General features: G+C 37.4%; 1 protein-coding gene across 1 annotated transcript in view; it reads left to right on the forward strand.

The window, feature by feature from the left end:
* Positions 1-22451, forward strand: part of SMARCA2 (SWI/SNF related, matrix associated, actin dependent regulator of chromatin, subfamily a, member 2) — a 119227-nt gene that overhangs the window by 32917 nt on the left and 63859 nt on the right. The window contains exons 7-17 of the mRNA XM_017740656.1: positions 7-80; positions 5196-5322; positions 6569-6742; positions 6967-7140; positions 11913-12083; positions 15553-15606; positions 16627-16757; positions 16950-17010; positions 18869-18969; positions 19246-19393; positions 20883-21046. Of these exons, the coding sequence (XP_017596145.1) occupies positions 7-80; positions 5196-5322; positions 6569-6742; positions 6967-7140; positions 11913-12083; positions 15553-15606; positions 16627-16757; positions 16950-17010; positions 18869-18969; positions 19246-19393; positions 20883-21046 (1379 nt within the window). The remainder of the gene's footprint in view (positions 1-6; positions 81-5195; positions 5323-6568; positions 6743-6966; positions 7141-11912; positions 12084-15552; positions 15607-16626; positions 16758-16949; positions 17011-18868; positions 18970-19245; positions 19394-20882; positions 21047-22451) is intronic.

The raw sequence follows: 22451 nt of genomic DNA on the forward strand, positions 1-22451 counted from the left end.
AAAGAGCAAACCCTAACCGCCCCTACCAAGAAGCCACAAGGATTGGATCCTGTTGAAATACTCCAAGAACGTGAATATAGGTAAAAATGAAAAACAAGATTAAAATGATTTTCACATCCTTAACTGGAACTCCTTGCTGCTGTAGTGGTAATAGTCTAAACAAAGTTTCCAGAGAAAAGCTGTGTTACCAAGAAGTGCACAAACATCGAACCAAACAGTTATTTAATTCTACCCCAAATTATGAACTAGTAAAGCATGCTGGCAGTATCATTGCAAACCATTTAAGTTTAAAACAGGCTCAAGGGCTCTGCTGAGTTAGTGTATTACTTGGATCTTGCAAACACTGAAAGTTAGGGAAATCAAAATCCTTGTAGTATGCAGAGAAACTAATTTAGTGCACAAGATTTTCAATATTATAAACAAAGGGAAGTTAGAAGAAAACGGAGAGGGTCGAAAGGCTGGAGTTAGTAGCCACAGCAAACCCACATTTTATTAGTATGATGGATTTGGCTGGACAACTGAAGAGTGGAGAGAATAAGAAAGTCACAGGCAAGATTAAAAAAAAAGTGTACCAGGAAGCATGATTTTCAGAAATTGCCTCCTGAGTGTTCTGTTTAGATGATGAAGTGTATTTCTTACAAAGTGTAGGGCAGAACATTTGGAGTTAGAAAGAGACTTCTTCACTCTTCATCATCAAGCCTGTTTAACTACTGACCTTGAGAATCTCCCAGGCAGCAGAAGGATTTTGACCTGCACCTAACATATGTTCCTGATGATTATCAGAGGGAAGTAATTGCACTCAGAATATTACCTGTTTTGGACTAATGATGCATCTTGCATTGTTACTTTGAGTTTGTAGAGGAAGGTAGCCAAGAGGGATGGTGATCTCATGGAAAACTGGTTTAATGACTTTTGCTTTATGAAGGTAAAACACCATGAAGCATTTTAGGGTGTGATGCCATGCCCAGAATTCAGGCCTTGATTACAGAAAAGCTCTTGTATTTTGTATCTGGTATTGCTTAAGTAGTTCTGTCAGTGCGTTCTTGTTGTCATTCTGCCAGTCTTATCCATATTCCCTAGGACTGAATGGCTGTAACGGTTTCAGCATGAGCAATCACTACTTTCCAGCATCTTTTTCAGAAAGCTTGTAGAACACATCATTTTATGGTTTCACAGTTATTCTGACAGAAGAATTGTAACACTAACTTCATCCAAGAATCATATAGCCCAGTATGATGTAACCTTTTCTGCATCAATTAACCTCAAATTGTTACTCCTCATGTGTTTTCGCCCTGCTGTGTTGCACTCTTTGTGCCAAGCTATTATGTCTTAGTGTTCATAAACAGAGAAAAGTGAGGAGTGACAAAAAATAACGCTGATGCTTTTTCTAATTTAGAGAACCAGTTACAGATGCATCATATCTGTTAGGTTCTAAATACAATGATGTTCTTGGCAGAGCAAGAGGAAAGCTTGATAGGGATTCTGCAGCCAGAAGGGTTTTATATATATATTTTTTTTTTAATCCTAGAAAATAAATGAAAGATCCAAGCTTTTTTAGTGTTGAACATTACTGGTATTTGATTTTGCATTGAATTCCAGAATATGTAGAACTCCTGGAAATCTTTTAATTAATTAAAACTGCATAAATAACATCAGACAAAAGTTTTGAAAAAAGCAGTTTGACAGCTTCTGTGGTTTGAATGGTGCTGGATTTAGCTTTAATATAGGCAAGTTTAATTCAGAAACATGCATTCGCAATTTGTTAATAAAAATTGAGTAGAAAAAAAGCCAAAATAAACATCCTTATCCCAAAACCACTGAGATTAGTGAAAGCTTTATGAAACAGTTGGCTCTTGAGATCTCACACTAAACCCTTTTAATAAAGGGGCATTATACTTTGAAAACCATTTGAATTACAGGTGGATCTCTGCATCCCTGTGGTCCTCCGTGGGCTACAGGGGCACAGCTGCTTCGCTATGTTGTTCACTGTGGGCTGCAGGGGAATCTTAGCTCTGCTGCCTCTAACGCCTCCTGCCCCTCCTTCTCCACTGATCTTCGTGTCTGTTCCTCTCACACATTCTCACCCTGTTCGTCTGTGGCCACGATTAGATGGGCCCAGTAACTTTTTTTTTTCCCTTCTTAACTCTGTTACCACAGAGGCATTACCAGCATTTTTAATTGGCTCAGCCTTGTCCAGCAGAGGGTCAGTCCTGGAGCTGGCTGGCATTGGCTCTGCTGGACAAAGGGAAAACCTCTGGCAGCTTCTCTCAGAAGCCAGTGCTGTAACCCCCCTGCCAGCACCACCTAGCCACGCAAATCCAATACAATGTTTTTATAAAACTCTCCTTAATGCTTTCTTCAAACTAAAGTGCAGCTTTTTAATCTCATTGAGGGGCTGTCTTAAAGGTAATAATGTCTATGATTTAAAGTTGTTCTATTATGTTGAAAGACTTTTTTCACCTTCTCATTCTCGTTGCTAATTAAAAAATAATACACTTGGTAATGTCCTACAGATTATACATGGTTTCTTTCTGTTACCTGCAGAGTATCTTCTTAGGTATCTTCTTGGTTTACGGCATGGCATCCATGCCAGACAGGTTTGAATGTACAGCCATAACCTCTGCTATTGACCGAAGTTAATGAGGAATGGGTGTGCATCACTTGTTTTGCAGAGAGATCTCTCTGTACATTCAGAAGATAAATGAAGATAAATTGCTGAACTGTGAAGATTAATTTATTACATCCTTTAAGTGGTGATATGATATCCTCCAAGTGATTGTAAAAAGATCTAGAAAACCTTTTTCTTTGGATTCTCTTTACCTAACAGCTGTTAGCATTTTTCCATGAAGATACCATCAGTACAACAAACTGTGGTCATTTTCTTTAAAGACTAGAAGGTGGCTGTGGTGAGAGATAGCTCAAGCAGTTCTTGCATTTACTTGGGTTGGAATTCTTTCAAAAATCTTACTGACTACTGAAGAAAACATTATTACCATTACTCTACTAGTACTGCAGGCAATACGTGTAAATAGTACTTCTATGAAAATATGAAATTAAACTTCAAAAATTTTTTTTTTTTTTGGTTCATTTTTTTTTTTTGGTTCATATATAACCCATCTGGTTGTCATTTCTTTATTCTTCTATATCTGTACTGTAGATTTTCATTAGTATTTCAACTTCTTTTATGCTGGACTTTCTTTAAATAGAGAATTGATCTGAGTTACAATAAAAGTTTTCTGAGGTAATACCTCTACTGACTTAGAAGTTTTGTTGTTCCTATACCTTCCCTCTGACTGGGTTATTAAAGGGTGGATAATCACCCGCCAAAGCATTGAACTGTCATTGTTTGTAGCTCAGTGCATTTCAATGTATGAAGGAAAACAGTTGAAAGAAAAGTGATCCTGGATATACTAATCTGCCCTGTAATTTAATGATAAAATTTCAAGTGCATTTATTTCTGATCCACTTTTTTATAAACTCAAGTTGAGAAAAACAAAATTATTAGCAGTGAAGTGTGTTTTATATGGGAGTGGACTGCATGATGTGTTGATGGTACATAATAAGCATACTCTATGAGCTTTGATTATGTTTAGACATATCTCAAGAAACATGTATATTTGGATTTTTGTTGCAAATTTTAATAATAGCAATGTAAAGACCAACCCACCTTTGGCAATTGCTTGAACTTTATTGTGTAAACTTTTACATCAGCAAGCACTTCTGTATGTTTTATACCTGAAGTTAAAGAAACAAACCAATTCTGACAGAACTAGTAAGTCAACATTTCACTAAGTGTTTATTTGGAAGTGGTTCTTACAGTCAGTTAGCTAAAACCATGAGGTACCTCAGGGAGAGCCTGGATTAACTTTTTGTGCTCATCCTCATGTATAGTACAAGAAAGAACACTCATTGGTAACAAGAATGGAAAAAGAAATTGAAAATATGTTCAGTATTCAGTTGTTTTAATAAGTTCACAGCTCAAAAGAAAGATTCGGAAAGGTTGTGACTGCTCCCTTAAGGTTTCGTTAAAGTCAGGGAAACTGGGATTTGGCTATAACTGTTTTGTAGGTGATCGTTTCAGGAGAAGCACTACAGCTATTTGGAAAGGGAAAAAGAATAATAAATAATCCTTGAGATGCAGGACTGCATCCATGTGTGGGTAAGTGACAGGTAGAGCATGTGATATAGAACAGCTTGGCTGCTTTTTCGTATGAATGTACACTAGTACCTCTCTCCATGAAACCACTTAATTCTCAAGATTTTACATCCTTAGGTGAACTAGAATATCTTCTTACTAATTGGAATGCCCAGTTGTGCAAAATGTGAACTTTTTTTAGTGTAGTATATAAACTGGAAATAAGAAAATAAGGCAATGTCATTTTCTCAATGAAGACTTTTCCTGCAGGAATAATGAACTTTTCTGGACCGAGACAAGCATTTTCAACTTTGAATGAAACTCTCTCTAATTAAGAAATAACTCTTCTTGATTTGCTTTTCAGTTTGTATGACAAACATTACTTATCTGATTCTGCTTCCATTTTTTGCTCTCTTGAAGACACCAAGATAGTCTTCTGCAGTAATGCAGCATTACATCCTATTTGTTGTTCCAAGAACTTTAGAATTCTTCTGGTAACATTAAAATTGGAAAAAATCAAGTTCTGTCTTTCTTGTCTATTACTCTTTTTTTTCTCTCTCTCTTGAATTTGCAAATGAATGCAAAATGAATTTCTAAAGGAAGAGTGAAGTACAATTTGATTTACAGTAGCAGCTATATAACTGTGAATACTTTATGAACAAACTTACTTTGTCAATAAAATAAAGAGGTGGAATTCCAGATATTAAGGCAAGTACTGTCCATGTAATCGCTGACTACACTGCGTAAAAATAACACCCATCAAAGAAGCTTGAAAGCAGAATCCCAAATAGCATGTGTAAAATAGAATTCCCAAGTTTATTTTCATGTGTCTAGTTTTAATTGAAAAGAAAGGCCAAGGGACATTTTGATCACTTGAAAATTTATTTTCAAAGTGGGGAAAAAATACCCAGTGTCATCTCTGCAAAAGCCTGTTAGTTCAGGAAAAAAACCAGAAAAAGACATGTAAATGCCTGTGTTAAATTGACTATTTTTAGTATATAATTTTAGTAACGGCTTTCAGATTTCTTTTGGTGTCTTACTCAGTTTTCTGGTTTTGTAGGCTTCAGGCTCGAATTGCTCACAGAATCCAGGAACTGGAGAACTTGCCTGGTTCTCTGCCCCCTGATCTGCGAACCAAAGCTACAGTGGAGTTGAAGGCACTTAGGTTACTGAATTTCCAGCGCCAGGTAATGCAATTTACTTGAGGAAAATTTTCATAGCAGTCACAAGCAAACATGTTCATGCAGCAAAGAGTAAACTGGAAAGAGATTTTGCAGCAGTGCAAACTGAAAGCAGATTCTGCATGAGAGCTAACAACGAAAAAGCAAGTCACAGGAATGTTAGATTTTATTCTGTTTTGGTAATAAAAATGTGCAGGTGTTACTTTTGCTCCTTGCTTTATCTTCCAGTCTAGAATGTGACCATAGAACTGCGTCTTTCATAATGAACATGGCATTGGCACAAAGACAAAACAAGGGCTGGACAGGCTGCAAGCTGATTCTCAGCACAGATCTTTTCAACAGATACCTCTTCCTAGACATATTTTGTATTTCCACAAGTCCCCTTGTTTTAATAAGAGTTGTATGTTGGTGTTTTGTGATGTATTTTTCTGATCCATTTTTGGGATTTCCACTGTGGCACAGACGTTGAAAATGAAATAACAGGTTCATACATAAGATTTAAGTTGAATGTTGAGTGCCTATATCAACAAATGAATCTCAGAAAAGGAATCACACTGCCAGACTGTTACAGGCCTCTTGCCATTGGCTTTTACAGCTAGTTTGGAAGAACAAAGATGCAATTTGGCAGGTCAAGAAAATTACTTCCTGACAAAAGCTTTGGCAGTAATTGTGCCATGGTGTCCAAGTCTTCCTTCCTTCTACCCTTGGAACTCCTTTGTAATGAAGTTTTGTCAGAGGTCAGATGAAAAGCAGCAGGCTCTCCCTGCTGTACTGCTGGGACTATGGCAATACTGTTCCAAGCTTTTAACATTTACTTCTCCCACCTATCTTCTGTACAGCTGACAATGAAACGAGTTGTCAGTTACGTTCAGGTCCAGCACTAGAAAATGCGTTATGTATGAGGTCCATTTGCGTTTTATTTTGATGGTGTAACATCTTGGCTGGCCCCTTTTATTGCAGCAGGACAGTTGTTACCAGCATCTTGTAAAGAAGGAAGAAATTATGATCGAAAGTGATTAACACTTTTGACCATTCTGTGAAGGTTTAGGATTTGTTTAGGGTAAGAGATGTAGTTGTTGCTATATAAATACTGTATCTTTTCAGAGCTATAATGAAAAGGAAGGAGGAGGCTGGGATGTATTTTGAACTGTTTACTGTTTTACTCTGCCATAACAGTGTTTAAAATTGTTTTATTAAAAGCTATTATATTTTTTTGAGTGATTGTTTTTTTCCCCCCTCCCTCCACTGGTAGCTAAGACAAGAGGTGGTAGCCTGCATGCGTCGTGACACAACACTGGAGACAGCACTGAACTCTAAAGCCTACAAACGAAGCAAGCGCCAGACTTTGAGAGAGGCTCGTATGACAGAAAAGCTTGAGAAACAGCAGAAGATAGAACAGGAGAGGAAGCGTAGGCAGAAGCACCAGGTATTTTAACCTGTTAGGTGTTTTCCCCAGACAGATATGCACCTTACTTTGCTGGGCAGGTCTTCTCTTTTACATATTTTATTTATCTTTGGAGTTCTTCTGATTAAAAAACTCCCAAGTGGTGTGATACGTAATTATAAGGCTTTAAGACTAGAACTCCTGTATTCCTGATTCCAAATCCTTGCTATGTCAGAGTGCCTGCACTAACTTGATTCTCTTTCTAGGAGTACCTGAATAGCATATTGCAGCATGCTAAAGATTTTAAAGAGTACCACCGGTCTGTCGCTGGGAAAATTCAGAAACTTTCTAAAGCCGTGGCAACTTGGCATGCCAACACTGAACGTGAGCAGAAAAAAGAAACTGAGAGAATTGAGAAAGAAAGAATGAGGAGACTAATGGTAAGAAGTAGAAGAAGGAATGTGGTTATTTTAGTTAAAGTTACATACTGTATTCTTTTAATATCCTTCTATACTATCTCAGCCACCCCCATGTGTTTCCTTTGCGAAGTACTCTGTAATGAAAAAGATATAAATCCCAAACTATTACAGTTTGTTATGTATGTTTCTGTTAATGTAGTGAGTGTGATACTGTTCAATTTAACCTATTGCTCCTTCTTTTTTAAGGTTTTTGTGTAGGAATAATTGGGGATTGTTTACTGGCGTGAAAACTTAGCACGGCCACTTCTGAATAACAGCAACTTAATCTTATTAACTTCATATACTAATACTGTTGTATAATTGCAGGGCTATTGGTCCATTTTACAAATAATGGGCTTTGATTTATTTCTAGGTGTATAGTTTTGAAGATTTCAAATTACTACCTTGTTCATGGCATTATTCCACAATTTTTATGTACGGTTGATTCCACGTATGAAATACATAGCAATAGTGCGTGTATCTTGAGAATGAATAGCAGTCAGTTCTACCCATGTAATGCTTCAGACCACACTCCTTACTACTTCATGGTTTTTTCTTCCCTATACCCTCACAGTATCAGCTGTATCATTCTAACAACAGAGTAAAATGGGTTTATGTATTGATGCCATGAAGATTTTTTGCCTTTTCTTTTATACCCTTGTTACACCTTTTTTACAACTTCTGTGTTCTTAGTGCTTTTTGCCTACATTCTTGGACTTGTTTGTCAAACTGAGAGACTAAACAATTTAGGAGCTTTGTTATTACGGATCAGTGTGCCCCAGACCCCAAGGTCCTCTCCAGAACACATTCTATGACCTAAGATAGAACCATCCAGGGGAGGGCTCCTTGGGGAGGGGGGCTCACTTGAACCTCTCATTAGGGAATCTTTGATAGGTACACTGATTAGTAAAACCTATAATGTTACACCTGATCTTTTGAGGGTGTGCTTATTGCAGTGTTCATTTCGGTGCATATGACCTGGACGTGTGCACCTAAGGATCCTTAAAATAAATACCAAGGTAAAATCTCTTTATCCCTTCTAACCGTGTATGACTCTTGATTTTAAGACAGGAAAAGGCATCAGTATAACCACGTCTCTTCAGAATGCTGTGGAGCCAGTCAGGGGGCTGCCTACATCTCAGGAATTAAAATAATTCTGGAATTTGAAGCGTAGGCAGATCAGTGCATACGTACACGTATGTCAGTGACTTGGGGTAGAAAAAATTCTTCAAAGCATTGGTTGACGTTTTATTAACATTTCACCAACACAGAATGAAAGGAAATTGACAAGCTTACTTTGTAACCTGCTGACAAAAAGCAGTAAGTATCTAATAGAGGTGTAGAGATAAATGCTAGTTCCTGTCCAGAATCTCTTCCCACCATGAATATGAGCTGAACAGTTTGGTTTTAAAGTTAAAAAATGAAATGCAGAAAAAGTTAAGTGTAACAATGATAGAAACTTGGAAATAAAAGCTTGTGTAAAGTGTGAATTAAGAACTTGCATAAGAGAATAACAAATGTGTAGGCCCTAGGGCATTTCTCAAAATTACATAGTAATCAGTATTACAGAGCTTTTTTATAGTTGGGGATAATCATCAGCAGTTTGTCTAACCTAGCTTGTAAAAATGTTAATTATTAGCAAAAAAGGAGTTGATTTTAAATAAAAGCAATACTGACATTTGGAAAATATTTTTGTATCTTGTGAAGTTCAGCTTATGTTAAATTGAATATGCAGTGTGATAAGTAATGAAGATGTCCACTGCTGAAAAGTATGAAGTAGATTTGAATGCCCACATTATCAGTGCTTTCTCCTAAAACACCTTCACCATGACTGGTTAACCTCTTATTGTACATACAGAATTTCATAGGTATTTTCAGTTTAGGGTTTTGCACCTACTGCTCAATCCTTCTGCAAAACCAATCCGTGTGTTTTGTTAATGGGGTTATTTTGTCTATTGAGTTTTAGTCCAGTTGTGGTAAATTTGGAATTCACAGATGTGTACTAGTGGTTTTGTTTTAAAATATTATCTCCTCTCAGATGCTTGGCATGGTCTATGAGAATGTGCTGTGTCTAAAACTTTTTGCATATATTTTCAGGAATGCTGAATTCATTCCACAAATTTCCCTTCATTTACTATGATTAGAAATGGTGCTTGTGTCACAGCTCATTGTAGTAGTATATATATCATGTGCAAAAATGGGCATTGGTGTGATTTAAAAAGATACTGTCAAGACAAGCTTAAATGTATAAAAGAAGTACCTTGGCTAGATTACACAGACTGTGTATTCAGTAACATTAGAAACAACAAAAACAACAATAATGGTAATGTTTTTTTTGAAAACTTGGGGTTTGAGTGTTGGAATTTTGATGGGTTGAACATAACAATGGAATTTTGCAAGCAGTTTTGCAAGTTCAATTTGAACATTATAGCTATTTTTTCTAACTGTATGCTCTTCTGGTGTCTCTAGAAAAGCAGGAGATCTCCCAGAGTGCTGTATTTTAAAGTAATCATCTTTAAAATATTTTTTACTTATGTTTGGTTTTTATAAGGCGTTGTATACTTCTTAATTTGTTGTTTCAGCCAAAATTGAGACAGGCATGTCTGCTACTTTACTTGTATTTTTCTGACATGCTGTATTATGTCGTCACAGCACATGAAAATAATATTCCTTGTATGTCCAACACACAGAGGATGCAGAAGTTGCCAGGATGACTCAGAGATGGGGTTTATCTGGTGAACCCTGTTTCTGATTGTGACCTCTATAAGAGATGAAATAACACCAGAGTAGAACAGTGATAGATAAATCTAACAAAATAAAACTTTCACTTAACAGCTAGAAGAAAAGGTTCTGTATTCATACTGGAAAAAGGACTAAATGCAATTTTACGTCCAGCTCCCATGTTGTTCCTCTTGGTGAATTACCTGCACTTCATGTCTTTGAAAAGTCATCTCAGTAGAAGACTCACTATCTCCGTTTCAGGACATTGCAATCTGCCTGATGTAGCACTGATTTTTTTTTTTCCTCCTTTGCCAGTCATAACTGCTGCAGATTTTTCCAGTCATTAGTCCATGAGAGTGAAATGTGTAGAATCATGGAATCTCTTGTCTCAGAGTCACTCAGCCTGTCAGGGACCTCTCTTGTCCAACCACTTTCCCAAAGCAGTGTAAACATCGAGTTCAAAACAGGTTGCTCAAAGCTTCTTTCAGTCCTGTCTTGAAAACCTCTAACGTCAGAAATGGCACAACTTCTCTGCCTGTTCAGGTCTTTCTGAAGTGCTGCCCAGCCATTGAGCAGATTGACAGGTATCTCCTGATTTCACATCCTCTGCAAACTTGACTGAAGTGCCTTTTATCCCTTCCTCTGTGTCACTGATAGTAATGTTAAACACAACATGATGCAGGATGGACCCCTGTGGTATGGCTCTTCATACTGTCTTCAGATAAAGTATGACCTTCTGACACCTCATGGAGAGGGATTTTGGGTGTATTGGTGGATGACAAGGTGAGCAGGACCCAGCAATATGAACTTGCTGACCAGAAAGCCAACTGTATCATGGACTACATCAAAAGCCAAGGCCAGTGAAATGGCAAAGTGCCATTGTAACAAGGTGACATGCCAGGCCCTGCCCTTGGGTCACAACAACCCCACTACAGGCTGGGGCAGGGTGGCTGGAAACCTGCAGAGCAGAAGCAGACCTGGGGGTGTTGGTTGACAGCGGCTGAACAAGAGCCAGTGTGCCCAAGTGGCCAAGAGGGCCAGTGGCATCCTGGCCTGTACCAGCAACAGTGTGGCCAGCAGGACCAGGGCAGGGATTGTCCCCCTGTACTCAGCACTGGAGAGGCCACACCTCAAATCCTCTGCTCAGTTTTGTGACCCCACTCCAAGAAGGATGTTGAGGTGCTGGAGCATGTCCAGAGAAGGACAACAGAACTGGTGAAGGGTCTGGGGCACAAGTCTTGTGAGGAGTTGCTGAGTGAGCTGGGGTTGTTTAACCTGGAGAAAACAAGGGTCAGGTGGGGCCCTCATTGCTCTGTACAACCATCTGAAAGGAGGTTGTAGCAAGGTGGGATTGGTTTCTTTTCCCAGCTAACAGGCGATAGGACAAGGAGAAATGGCCTCAAGTTGTGCCGGGGAAGGTTTAGATCAGGTTTTACACCTAAGAAAGTACTTCACTGAAAGGGGTGTCAAGCACTGAAACAGGCTGCATGGGCAAGTTCAGAAAACATGTAGATGTGGTGCTTAGTGACATGGTTTATTGGGGGAGCTGGTGGTGTCGAGTTGATGTCTGTACTTGATATCTTTGAGGTGTTCCAACCCTAGTAACAATTCTGTGGTTCTATGAAAGTGTGGTTAGAGTAGATATTAGGGGGAAATACTTCACTGTGAGAGTGGTGAGACACTAGAATAGATTGCCCAGGAGAGTTGTGGATGCCCCATGCCTAGAAGTGTTAAAGGCCAGGTTGGATGTGGTTTCGTGCAAGGTGGTCTAGTGGAAAGGTATCCTTACCCATGGCAGGGGAATTAGAGCTAGATGATCTTCAAGGTCCCTGCCAACCCATATGATTCTGTGATGTATTGATACAAATGTATGACTCCTGGGCCTTATCATCCAACGATCATCATCTTCACCCATGTAGCTGTCCCTTTCTGCAGATCATGACGACCTAAGATAACACTTGGTTATTGACATAGGAGTTGGTGTGTGTCCGCCATCATTTCTGACATGACTGGCATCTCTTTTGTATCACTAGGCGGAAGATGAAGAAGGCTACCGTAAGCTGATTGATCAAAAGAAAGACAGACGCCTAGCCTACCTGTTGCAGCAGACGGATGAGTACGTGGCTAACTTGACTAACCTGGTATGGGAGCATAAGCAGGCGCAAGCAGCCAAAGAGAAGAAGAAGCGAAGGAGAAGAAAGAAGGCGAGTAGTTACAGCTGATATTTTTAAGCCATTTCTTCTTCAAATCAAGTTTAAATGTTGATAAATGTAGTAATGCCCGATTGTCATACACAGACCAGACGTCTAAAAACATCTACACCACCAAATTCTTAACACTGAGGGAACTCATCTCTCTCTCTATTGAAATATATGTATGCTGTTATTAAGTCAAAAGAAGGTGAAAAGGAGGCAGGATTATAAAATTATTAGCTGTTAACATTAATCTTCTTGTAACATAATTTGCTCATAATCTTTGTACAGGTAAAATGGGACAGATATGTAAGTTAGGGTTAATGTACCCAAAAGTTCAAGGTATCAAAAATATACTCTGTGAAGAAGATAGCAAGAGTCTGGTTTGTGTAGCTGTTTCATGCAGGGCACCTGTTTTAGACTTCCACATTATACACTCAGTCCATTTTGTTAGGACAAAATTGACTCAGTCCATTTTGTTAGGACCATTGGAAATGGCTAAAAAACTTGGCTAGGTTTATTGTAGTAAATGGGTATTTTGCCAGTAGTATTGTTCACTGTGCATTTTTAACCTTTAATTGAAACTTTTCAAGATTACTTTTCTTCATATGAAATGTTTTACCCTGTAAGAGAGAGTTGTCGAAATTGAACAGTGCAATTTTCAAAAAAATGATTCCATGTGTGAAATAGTGATTAAGGAATGATTTGTAATTTTTTATGACCTCAAAGTACGTTTCGTCTCTTGCAGAATGAATAAGAGGATTTTTATAATCCATTTCCATGCCTGGTTTGCTACTAATTACTGCTACAAATACAAGTATTATGTTTACAGGGTTTGCTAACAGTACTGGAAATGTGCTAATAAGAACCAGCATGGAAAAATACGGATCTTGGCCATTAATGGCCTAAAAAAATAGTTAATGTTTTCTCCTGCTGTCACAGAAACCTCGGTTCCTAAGGGTATGTTCTAACATAGGAACAATACCCTGTCTACAGAATTAAGACCTAATTTGGATGCAGTTCTTGGCCTGTATTACCAGTGAGAACAGGCCTGATTTATTGGAATGCATGGTAGAGATAATCATTAATGAGACAGCATGTGGAGTAACTGCATAACTTTAATAACAAATACGTATGCCCTTAACTATCCACATTCATGATATGTTTCTCTTTCTATGTCAGTTTAGCTGAACTATTTATGAGAAACAATGTATCTTCTGGCCATGTCAGTAAAGATAAAATTTTCTGTCCCTGAAGTTGAAAGGAAGTATGTCCCGTGTTCAGTGTTTATATATATTCCACTCTAAAACCTAAAAATATTAGCAAAAAAGAGAAAAATATCTTTGCTCTGTCTTGCTCATCTTCATCCTTTTGTTTGTAATTAACTTCTTCCCAGCAATCTTTTGCTCATCTGTGAAGGAAGTAGGAGTCTACGCAAATATTACCCTTTATTTTAATCTAGAATTCTATGAATTTGTCATTGCATGGCTGCAGAACACATTGCAATTAGTGGGCACTGTGTCTTTTTTCAAAGTCATACACGTTCAGTCCTCAGGCTTCTATGTTTTGTAATCCATACAAAAGTTTCGTCTCCTACCACCTGTAGTTAATGTTTTGTACTTACAGAGAAATGAGAAAAGAGAGTTCTTAGGATTTTCTCCTGGGAATGGCAGTGAGGAAGTAGATGGTGAAGAAATAATCTTTGCCAGACTCATTATAGAATATCCAAGTGAACCCTATATTCTTAGTAGAAAAAAATTTGAGATTAGTCCATTCTTTCTCTGGGGTACAGTTTCTGTAATCTTCATGCTAGATTTTCCCTGTTTGTTTTTCACATTCCTCTATTTGTGTTTTCTGTCTCTAGCTTCCTTCTGTAGTCATGGATAAGAAAAAAATACTCCTTATGAAATTTTCGTCTGATAGGCTAGTTCAACTTGCTATGCAGTCTCTCACTTTATTGTTAGTAGTTTTTCCTGTCATTAAACAGAGAATGAAAAACATTTTTAATATTGGGATTTCCCCCATTCAGGGATTAAATTGTCAGCATGGTTTTTTCCCAGTGAACAGCCCTGATGCTTACTGCTTTTCTGTGATTTGAGTTGTAAGGTTCTTTTCCATTGCCCGTAGCTAAGCTATAACAATCTTTATGTATTCAACAGCATTCTCTTGTGTAAAAGAATGGATCCCAGCCCTGGTTCATCCAGGGAGAAAGTATCCTAAGTCACTGCAGTGTGTTCAGCCAAGACTAGATAAGTGTGTTCATAGCTTATCCTGCCCATGTGTTTATTTAAAATCTTCACTTCTGGTGCAGTTCCTTTCTTTGTCAGCAGTCATACCTGCTGCCTAGAAATGCTGAAGCAGGCAGACTTGAAGCTTGTATTGTTGTTGTTCCTACTAAGCATCAGCTGCTGCATGTTCACATCTAGTTTATGCTTTACATAATGGACTTCAATGACAAAGAAAAAGGCTGAAGCAGTTTCTAAGGATAATATCAATATTAAGAAGTGCAGCTATTCCTCAAGTATAGTTATTAAACAAAAGAAGGAATAACTTGATGGTCCATATTTATCACGTGCTTTGATAATAGTTGGAAGTTGGAAGTTTTCTCTCTCTAAAACAGAATTTAAGAGATAACTTCTTGTTGTTAGTCTATTTACATTAGTATCCAGAACAATATTTTGCTGTAGTACTATAAATTCAGCAGTGTGATGTAAGGAGAAGCTGTAAAATGTGCTTACTTGCTCAGAATTGTTTAGGAAAGTTTGAATGCAGAAGCAAACTATATGTCTTTCATTTTTCCTTATACTATGCTGACATTTTTAAGTAACGTAAATGAGGACAAGCCTTGAGGAAGATACTGCTAATTTCTCAGGCTGGTGCCTGGAGAGAAAAAAATCTAGCTTTCTCCAGTGAAGAACTCCAGGGTTCCTTTTGTTTCTAATTTGAGTAATTGTGGTCTATGCATGATTGGGAGATAGTACAAAGAACTCCCAAAATACTTCTTCTAGTTAGTTGTCAGACCAAAAAACCCAAAATATATACCCAAGATAAAAGTGCCTTGCATGAATATACGCAGCAGTCTGTGATGCCTGCTGACACCTTCAAAATGGAAATTAAAGCAGTTTAGAAGAAATTAGTAGTAAATCACATGAAAATAATTTACTATTTTATTTGCATTAGAATAGCCTATGAGCAACTGAGCTCTAGGTCTGAACCAGAAATTCAGTGGGCCAACCACTTCTTACATGCAGATTTGTAACATTGACTGAGGTGAGTAGGTACCATTAGTAAATGCTTTGTGTGTGTTAATTGTTAGGGCCCATCTCTGTCTATATCCATCCACACCTTTGTTAACTTGAATCCCAGGCTGTTCAGAAATAAGTGAAACATACTCATGATCCAAAATGTTTACATCATACAAAGTATTCTTTCTGTACTTTTAATCTGACCATAGTATTTTTCACTTCTTCATTTGTTTTAGAAAGCTGAAGAAAATGCAGAAGGAATGGCATCTGGTCTTGGCCCCGACGGAGAGGTATGAGTTTTTACAAGGTGGTTCTTTTTTCTTGTTGTAGGTTTTTGGTTTTAAAAAAAAACCTTTCCGATGATTGTTCTGGATTATGTGTCATGGCTATAACTTCAAAGAGTTATGATGACAACTGTTCTCGGAGCTGTTGTTTATAAACAGAAATAATCATTACCTGGGTTAACATTTATGCTAGCCTGTCACTATTCTGAAAATCAAAGACTAAAACGAGAAGTATATTGAATATAATTCAGTATATTGAAGAATTCTGGGTGTGCTGAAGTCTGCCTCTCATTTTTGTAATGTGCTTACAAGAAATACTTTTCTTGCAGTCTGTATATGTACAACTTACTTTCTAGTTTGAGCTCATAAACACTATACATATATATCTTCTCATCTTTATAATAATATATTGTTGACATTGCATGTAGTTAAATTCCTTTCAGTCACAGGACAGAATATAGTGTAATGATGGATTAAGATATCTGAAAGTTCTTTCTTCCTCAGAAGCAAATGGAAATGAGTAATTTTTCTGGGTCGTTCTTCAAGTAATGTTCTTCATTCAGTAGCAGAGCATATGCTGCCTTCAGAGCTTTAAAACAGGCCTTTACTTAGAAAGCTAGCTAAATTGTTTGATTCTTGTTTCTCAAAAAAAAAAAGCTGTCAAGTCACTGTATGTTTTTTGTTACAGATATCTGTTCGTATAAATAACAGGATTAAATGCCTGCAAGAATACATACCGTGTGTCTTGACAAAAACCAATAATGTATTCTTTTCCATGCTGTTCTTTCTAATTTACTTGGGATATTGGGATATATTTGTGGATGTCGTATAGAATATGTTACACACAGAAGTACTGTGACTCAGTGCTTGCTTAGTAGTCATGTGGGGAAAGTGTGGCATCTAATAACAAAACTCTGCTGGTTGTTTAGAACTGGAATTTTGATAGTACTATTAGTTTTTTTAATTATGTAAGACAAGCATGAAATTCACTTACCTTATGGTGTAAAATGTCACTTGAATTTTTAGCCCATAGATGAGAGCAGTCAGATGAGTGACCTTCCAGTCAAAGTGACTCACACTGAAACAGGCAAAGTTCTTCTTGGACCAGAAGCACCCAAGGCAAGTCAGCTGGATGCTTGGCTGGAAATGAACCCTGGGTAAGTAGTTAGTGTACAAAGTAGACTCTTTTTTCTATTTGCATTGATACTTTCCATGTTATACTTTATTTCTTGTTTACCAATTCTATTCTTATTTTAATATAGTGTATGTAAGCTGAATAGGACATGTATTGAACCTATTACCTCCTCTTGTTCACTGTAATTCACAATCTTTCTGTCATTTTTGTACAGCTATGAAGTTGCTCCCAGATCAGACAGTGAAGATGAGAGTGGTTCGGAATATGAGGAGGAGGTATGTATCTTTAAAAAGAAATACTGGGACAATAGAGTAAAAAACAAGTACTTATTTCATATTTCATTTTCCCCTTCTTCATAGTGAAGAGAGGGGAAGTGATAGCAGATGTGTAGGTGCTTTAAGACTAATACAAACAGGAAAATTAATTGATTCTGTAGTTCTTGATTTATAGCAGTTGTTCTTTATATGCACTCTAAATGCCTAACTGGTAATTGTGGTTAGGAAGAATGAGTATTTTACTCTGATTATTAATAATAATGAACTGGAGAATTAAGCGGGTTCCTATTTTAAAATACATCTCAGGAAATGCTGCATTGTGGCTTTGTGCTGAATGAAATTAACATCTGCAAGGTTTATGCATCAGAGGTTTTATAGGCAATAAAGTAACATGGTTGCTACTTATATATTAAGTGTATTAAAATGTTAGGAATTATGCCAGGGATTTATATTCAGACTTCTCAGGGTAGGCTTATTTGATTCAGTATTTGGATGGTGATTTAAATACTATTATTACAAAAATTCTAAAAAGAATCTTAAAATTAACACACACAAAGATCCCAGGCTAGTAGGGTCATAATATTAGGTACTATGAATAATGAATACTGATACTTGCATAGCATTTTCACATCATTATTTTCTAAAGGAGAACAGAAGTGAGGAATAGAGAGGGACCATGTTCCATCAACAGCCTGGTAGCAGAACTAGGTATAGAGCTCAGATCTCCTAAGTTTAGCAGTCTTCAAAATACTAGACCAAGCAACTACTGAAACTGACTGGACTGTGTCACGTTACAGTATGTGCCTTTGTAGGACTAATTTCTGGTAATACAATTCTAGATGTCTGTTGATGCCATGAAGATTTTTTGCCTTTTCTTTTATACCCCCGTTATACCTTTTTACAACTTCTGTATTCTCAGTGCTTTTTCCCTCCATTCTTGGACTTGTTTGTCAAACTAAGAGACTAAACATTTTAGAAGCTTAAAAAAGGATCAGTGTGCCCCAGACCCCAAGGTCCTCTCCAGAACACATTCTATGAACTAAGATAGAACCATCCAGGGGAGGGCTCCTTGGGGAGGGGGGCTCACTTGAACCTCTCATTAGGGAATCTTTGATAGGTACACTGATTAGTAAAACCTATAATGTTACACCTGATCTTTTGAGGGTGTGCTTATTGCAGTGTTCATTTCGGTGCATATGACCTGGACGTGTGCACCTAAGGATCCTTAAAATAAATACCAAGGTAAAATCTCTTTATCCCTTCTAACCGTGTATGACTCTTGATTTTAAGACCAGGAAAAGGCATCACTGTCACTATTAAGAGAGGAGAGAAGGGCCTGATACCTGTCAGGTTTCAGAATCTCACTTAATGACATTTTAAGTTATTTGCTGTCTGCTGCAACTGTAGCCAAAAGACAAGTTACTTTAAAAAGAGTAAAAATAACTGGTTTTAAAAAATTAAGAAACTAGAGGCCTAAATCAGTAGTTAACAGTTTTTTAAGCTTTATTAATTCATCACACATCTAGAATACAACATAAAAAACCCCATGATACTGGAATACTCTCCATGAATATGGTAGTCAGAGAAAGCGTTTTGAAAGTAAGATCATTAAACGGGAAAATAGTTTTTATTTCAAAGTCTTATGACTTCCTGCCAGTTAATGTATGTCAAGAGTAAACCATCTTGTTATGCTGCAGTGCAGTTCTATTGCAGAGCAGGTGTAAATTGAACCTTGTGATTCAGATGTCTGTCGTAAACCACTGACCAGTGAAAGCTATGTGTATGTGAATGCCAGTTCAAAGTATGACTGAGGAACATATTACACTTCCCAGAGCTTCTGTTCTTCTGTATTCTGTAGGATGAGGAAGAAGAATCAAGCAGACTAGAAGCAGATGAAAAGATACTCCTGGATCCTAACAGCGAGGAAGTTTCTGAGAAAGATGCAAAGCAAATAATCGAGTGAGTATTTGTTAAGTGCTGTTTGTTTGGAACCATGGTTTTTTACAGTCACATTTTACAAGAGTAGCTTTCTCTAGAGTACAGTTATTTGAGGCGTGAATATCTGCAGGAGAAGGAACATGATCATTTAATTATATACTGTTTATAATCTTGCACCCTTTGGTGTACTCATCGCAATTGAGGACTTGTACTGTTTCTTTAGACATATATATGTGAGCCGTGGTCAAAAAATATTTGTTCATGGGAATTCACTCAAATTCCTTTTCTGCTTTCCAGGACTGCCAAACAAGATGTGGATGATGAATATAGCATGCAGTATAGTGCTAGAGGGTCTCAGTCCTACTACACTGTTGCTCATGCAATCACAGAAAGGGTGGAAAAGCAGTCTTCCCTTCTTATTAATGGCACCTTAAAACATTATCAGGTGAGAAATCACTAAAACATTAAATTACTTGAAACTTGGAATTATGCTGAACATTTCGGTGTGGTATTTCATATGGCAAACTGAAAACTTGTTAAAAAATACAAAGTCTCTAGTAGGTTAGAATTTGGAAATATGGACAGAGCAATGACACCTGGCACAGATAATGTTTCATACGTACTGCTTAAATAATACAAACTTTTTACAGCAACCTCTACCTTTTTTTCATTTCAGATGAATAATATTTTGATTTTGCTAACTTTCTCATTGACTTGTAATTTCTGTTCTTAGTGTTTTAATTTGTGGTGGGTTAACAGTATTTTCCTTCTTCCAGTATTCAAAAGTTTAGAATTGTATTGTTTACTTAAGATCCTAATAATTCGGTGCAGTGATAGATACAATTTGAAAATAAGAAAAATATTTTACTATGGAGGTTGGTGTCACCTGTTCTTCACAGACTTGCACTGGATTTAGTAACCAAGAACTTCAGTATTCTGACCATGACCTAGATGCACAGGTGATTGAAAATGTCCTTGACATGTGTTTTCTACACTTCTGCTATTGTACAACTTCCTGGTTAATTCCAAAAACCTGCACCTTTTCTCTAGTCAGAGCATTATTTGTGTGTATATGTATCTCTCCACATAACGAATAGTGACGCAGACACGATAGCTTTCCTTTTTCCAATTCTGAAGCGGCTTTGTAAGTGGGACATACGGTGGGACTACAGGTTCCAGTCAACTCTTGATGGCTTAATAGTAAATATGAATCAGTCCACGTGTATGTAAAGCCAGTGAATTGGCAGCATTATTTTGGATACTGTCTTGCAGGGACAACAGATAGTTACTTCAAGCATGTATTGTAGAGTTTTCCCTCTGAACTTTCTCCGGCCACCTAATTTCCTGCTCTCTCCGTGCATGAGACATATGAAAACTCTGGATGTTAGAAGCAGAAACTTCACAAATCCGTCAGTAATGTGATACACACGTGGAAATCTGTCTGACAGAAGGGAATAGTGCTTCCTAGCAGTATTCCGTGGTGTGTGAAATTCTGTTATGTAGACATTGCTTAGCTACAGAACTCTGGCTTCCTTCCAGCTCTGGAAGTTTATACACAAGGCATATTTGGACAAAGGTGGCTTACTCTGATGTGGAGTTTTGATGGCAGACGCTAAGTGGACATGTGCTACGAGAGTTTTAGCATACCAGTGATACAGTTGGCAACTGTGAGGCTTGCATGTTCTGTGCAGATTTGACAAGTTTCGTTTTGAAAGATTTTAATTGACACAGGCAAATGTCATGAAGTACACGCAGAAAGTTAGCATTTGACAGTGTTGAAATTGAGGAACAAATTCCTGCAGTGGCATTTATCAGCCTTACATATGAGTGCCTCTGTTGGACATTTGTCCCATACTGCTGATTTATTATTAATTTTTTATTATTAATTATTTTTGTGAGTTTTAAATAAGTGAAACTCTTACTCTTCATTTCAGCTCCAGGGACTGGAATGGATGGTTTCTCTCTATAATAACAATCTGAATGGAATTTTAGCAGATGAAATGGGACTAGGAAAGACAATACAGACTATTGCTCTCATCACTTACCTGATGGAGCACAAAAGACTCAATGGCCCCTATCTCATCATTGTTCCCTTGTCGTAAGTAACGGGTCTCATTCTGGCATTATTGTCGTAAGCACTGCAGATTGGTTTGTTTGGAACACAACACACTGGCAAAACCAGAAAGCTGATAAAACACTTGATTCTATTAATTTTGATGAACAGTATTGAATTTACTGTAATTCACTCTTAAGCCAAAAGAGGGGGATGTTTTTTCTTTCCTGTTATATGCATGCACTTCATCTTTCAGCTTTTAACTGATATTAAAAATCTGTTGCTTAGTTCTTTAAGCAGCTGGTGCCTCATCTGATACCATGCAAGCATGTTTTAATGAGGTTGATCTTTTAAATACTGTATAGGTACCCCTGGATATATATAGTCTTGATTGATATGCACACTTCCGGCAGGTGTGCAGATTATGATTATTTCTTGTGCTGCGTGCTTTCCCTTAACTTTCCAAAATGCTGCTTGTTTCATACATTTCTTCTAATGTAACTTCCTTTCTCCAAAGGTCAGGTGTGGATTTTAGTGATTTGAATGAAAAATGTCAGGCACTGTAGAACTCTTACAGGATGTTGAGGAGTTGTTTTCTTATTTTTATGTGTAATTGACTTGATTGATGTTCAGAAGTTTCTGGTAATTTCATTAGCCAGTTTGTCCACCGGTTGTGCTGAGCATGCAAATTTGTTCTAAAATTAGGATAAATTTGATTTGTGGTCATCTCTTAATTTCTTTTGAGGTGTCTTCTGGCTGCACTGCAGTAGTAACTGATTGACTAAGATAAATGCCACAGGTTTGCCTAATTGTATGGGTACAAATTATAAGCTTAGTTTGAAAAGAAACACCCGAGAGAAGAGCTATGAAACAAAAATAGCGGGAGTGTATTAATGTCAATTTTCATGTGGGCACAGTAAAAAATCACATTTCTTTTAAGTACTCTGTTTTTTAAAAAACTGAGAGGAGCTGAAAGTTCTTTCTTGTATATGTTTTAAAAGCTGCCTTTCTCTGCCTTTTCTAAGTCGTTAGTATTGCTGCCATCATTGGTCCACTAGGAAGAAGAAAACCAGCTAGCAGCTGAAAAACCTCAAGGTTATTTTTTGCTGTTGTCTCATGATAGCAATGAGCTTCGCAGTAAGAACTTTTTTGTTGTGATCAAACTGCAGAAACAGTGCAAGAATGGATCCACGTAGTGGCAGTGGTGGTACTATGAGTAGTTCTGCTTGAGTAGAACACAGATGAAGTCTATTATCAGTTTTGTTGGGCTGTATCTGAAAAGCTGTAATGTCCATTTTTGGATGATAAGTAGTATAGAAGAACTTAAAAAACTATTTTTTTGTTCAGAGATATTGTTCTTATCCTTACTATGTTCCAAAGTATAAAGGTCCATGTAAAATACTACTTCTACTGGTTTCAAAAAGGGCCCTGAATATAAGCTGAAAGAGTG

Source organism: Corvus brachyrhynchos, unplaced genomic scaffold (assembly GCF_000691975.1).
Source record: "Corvus brachyrhynchos isolate BGI_N302 unplaced genomic scaffold, ASM69197v1 scaffold467, whole genome shotgun sequence".
Taxonomy (NCBI): Eukaryota; Metazoa; Chordata; class Aves; order Passeriformes; family Corvidae; genus Corvus; species Corvus brachyrhynchos.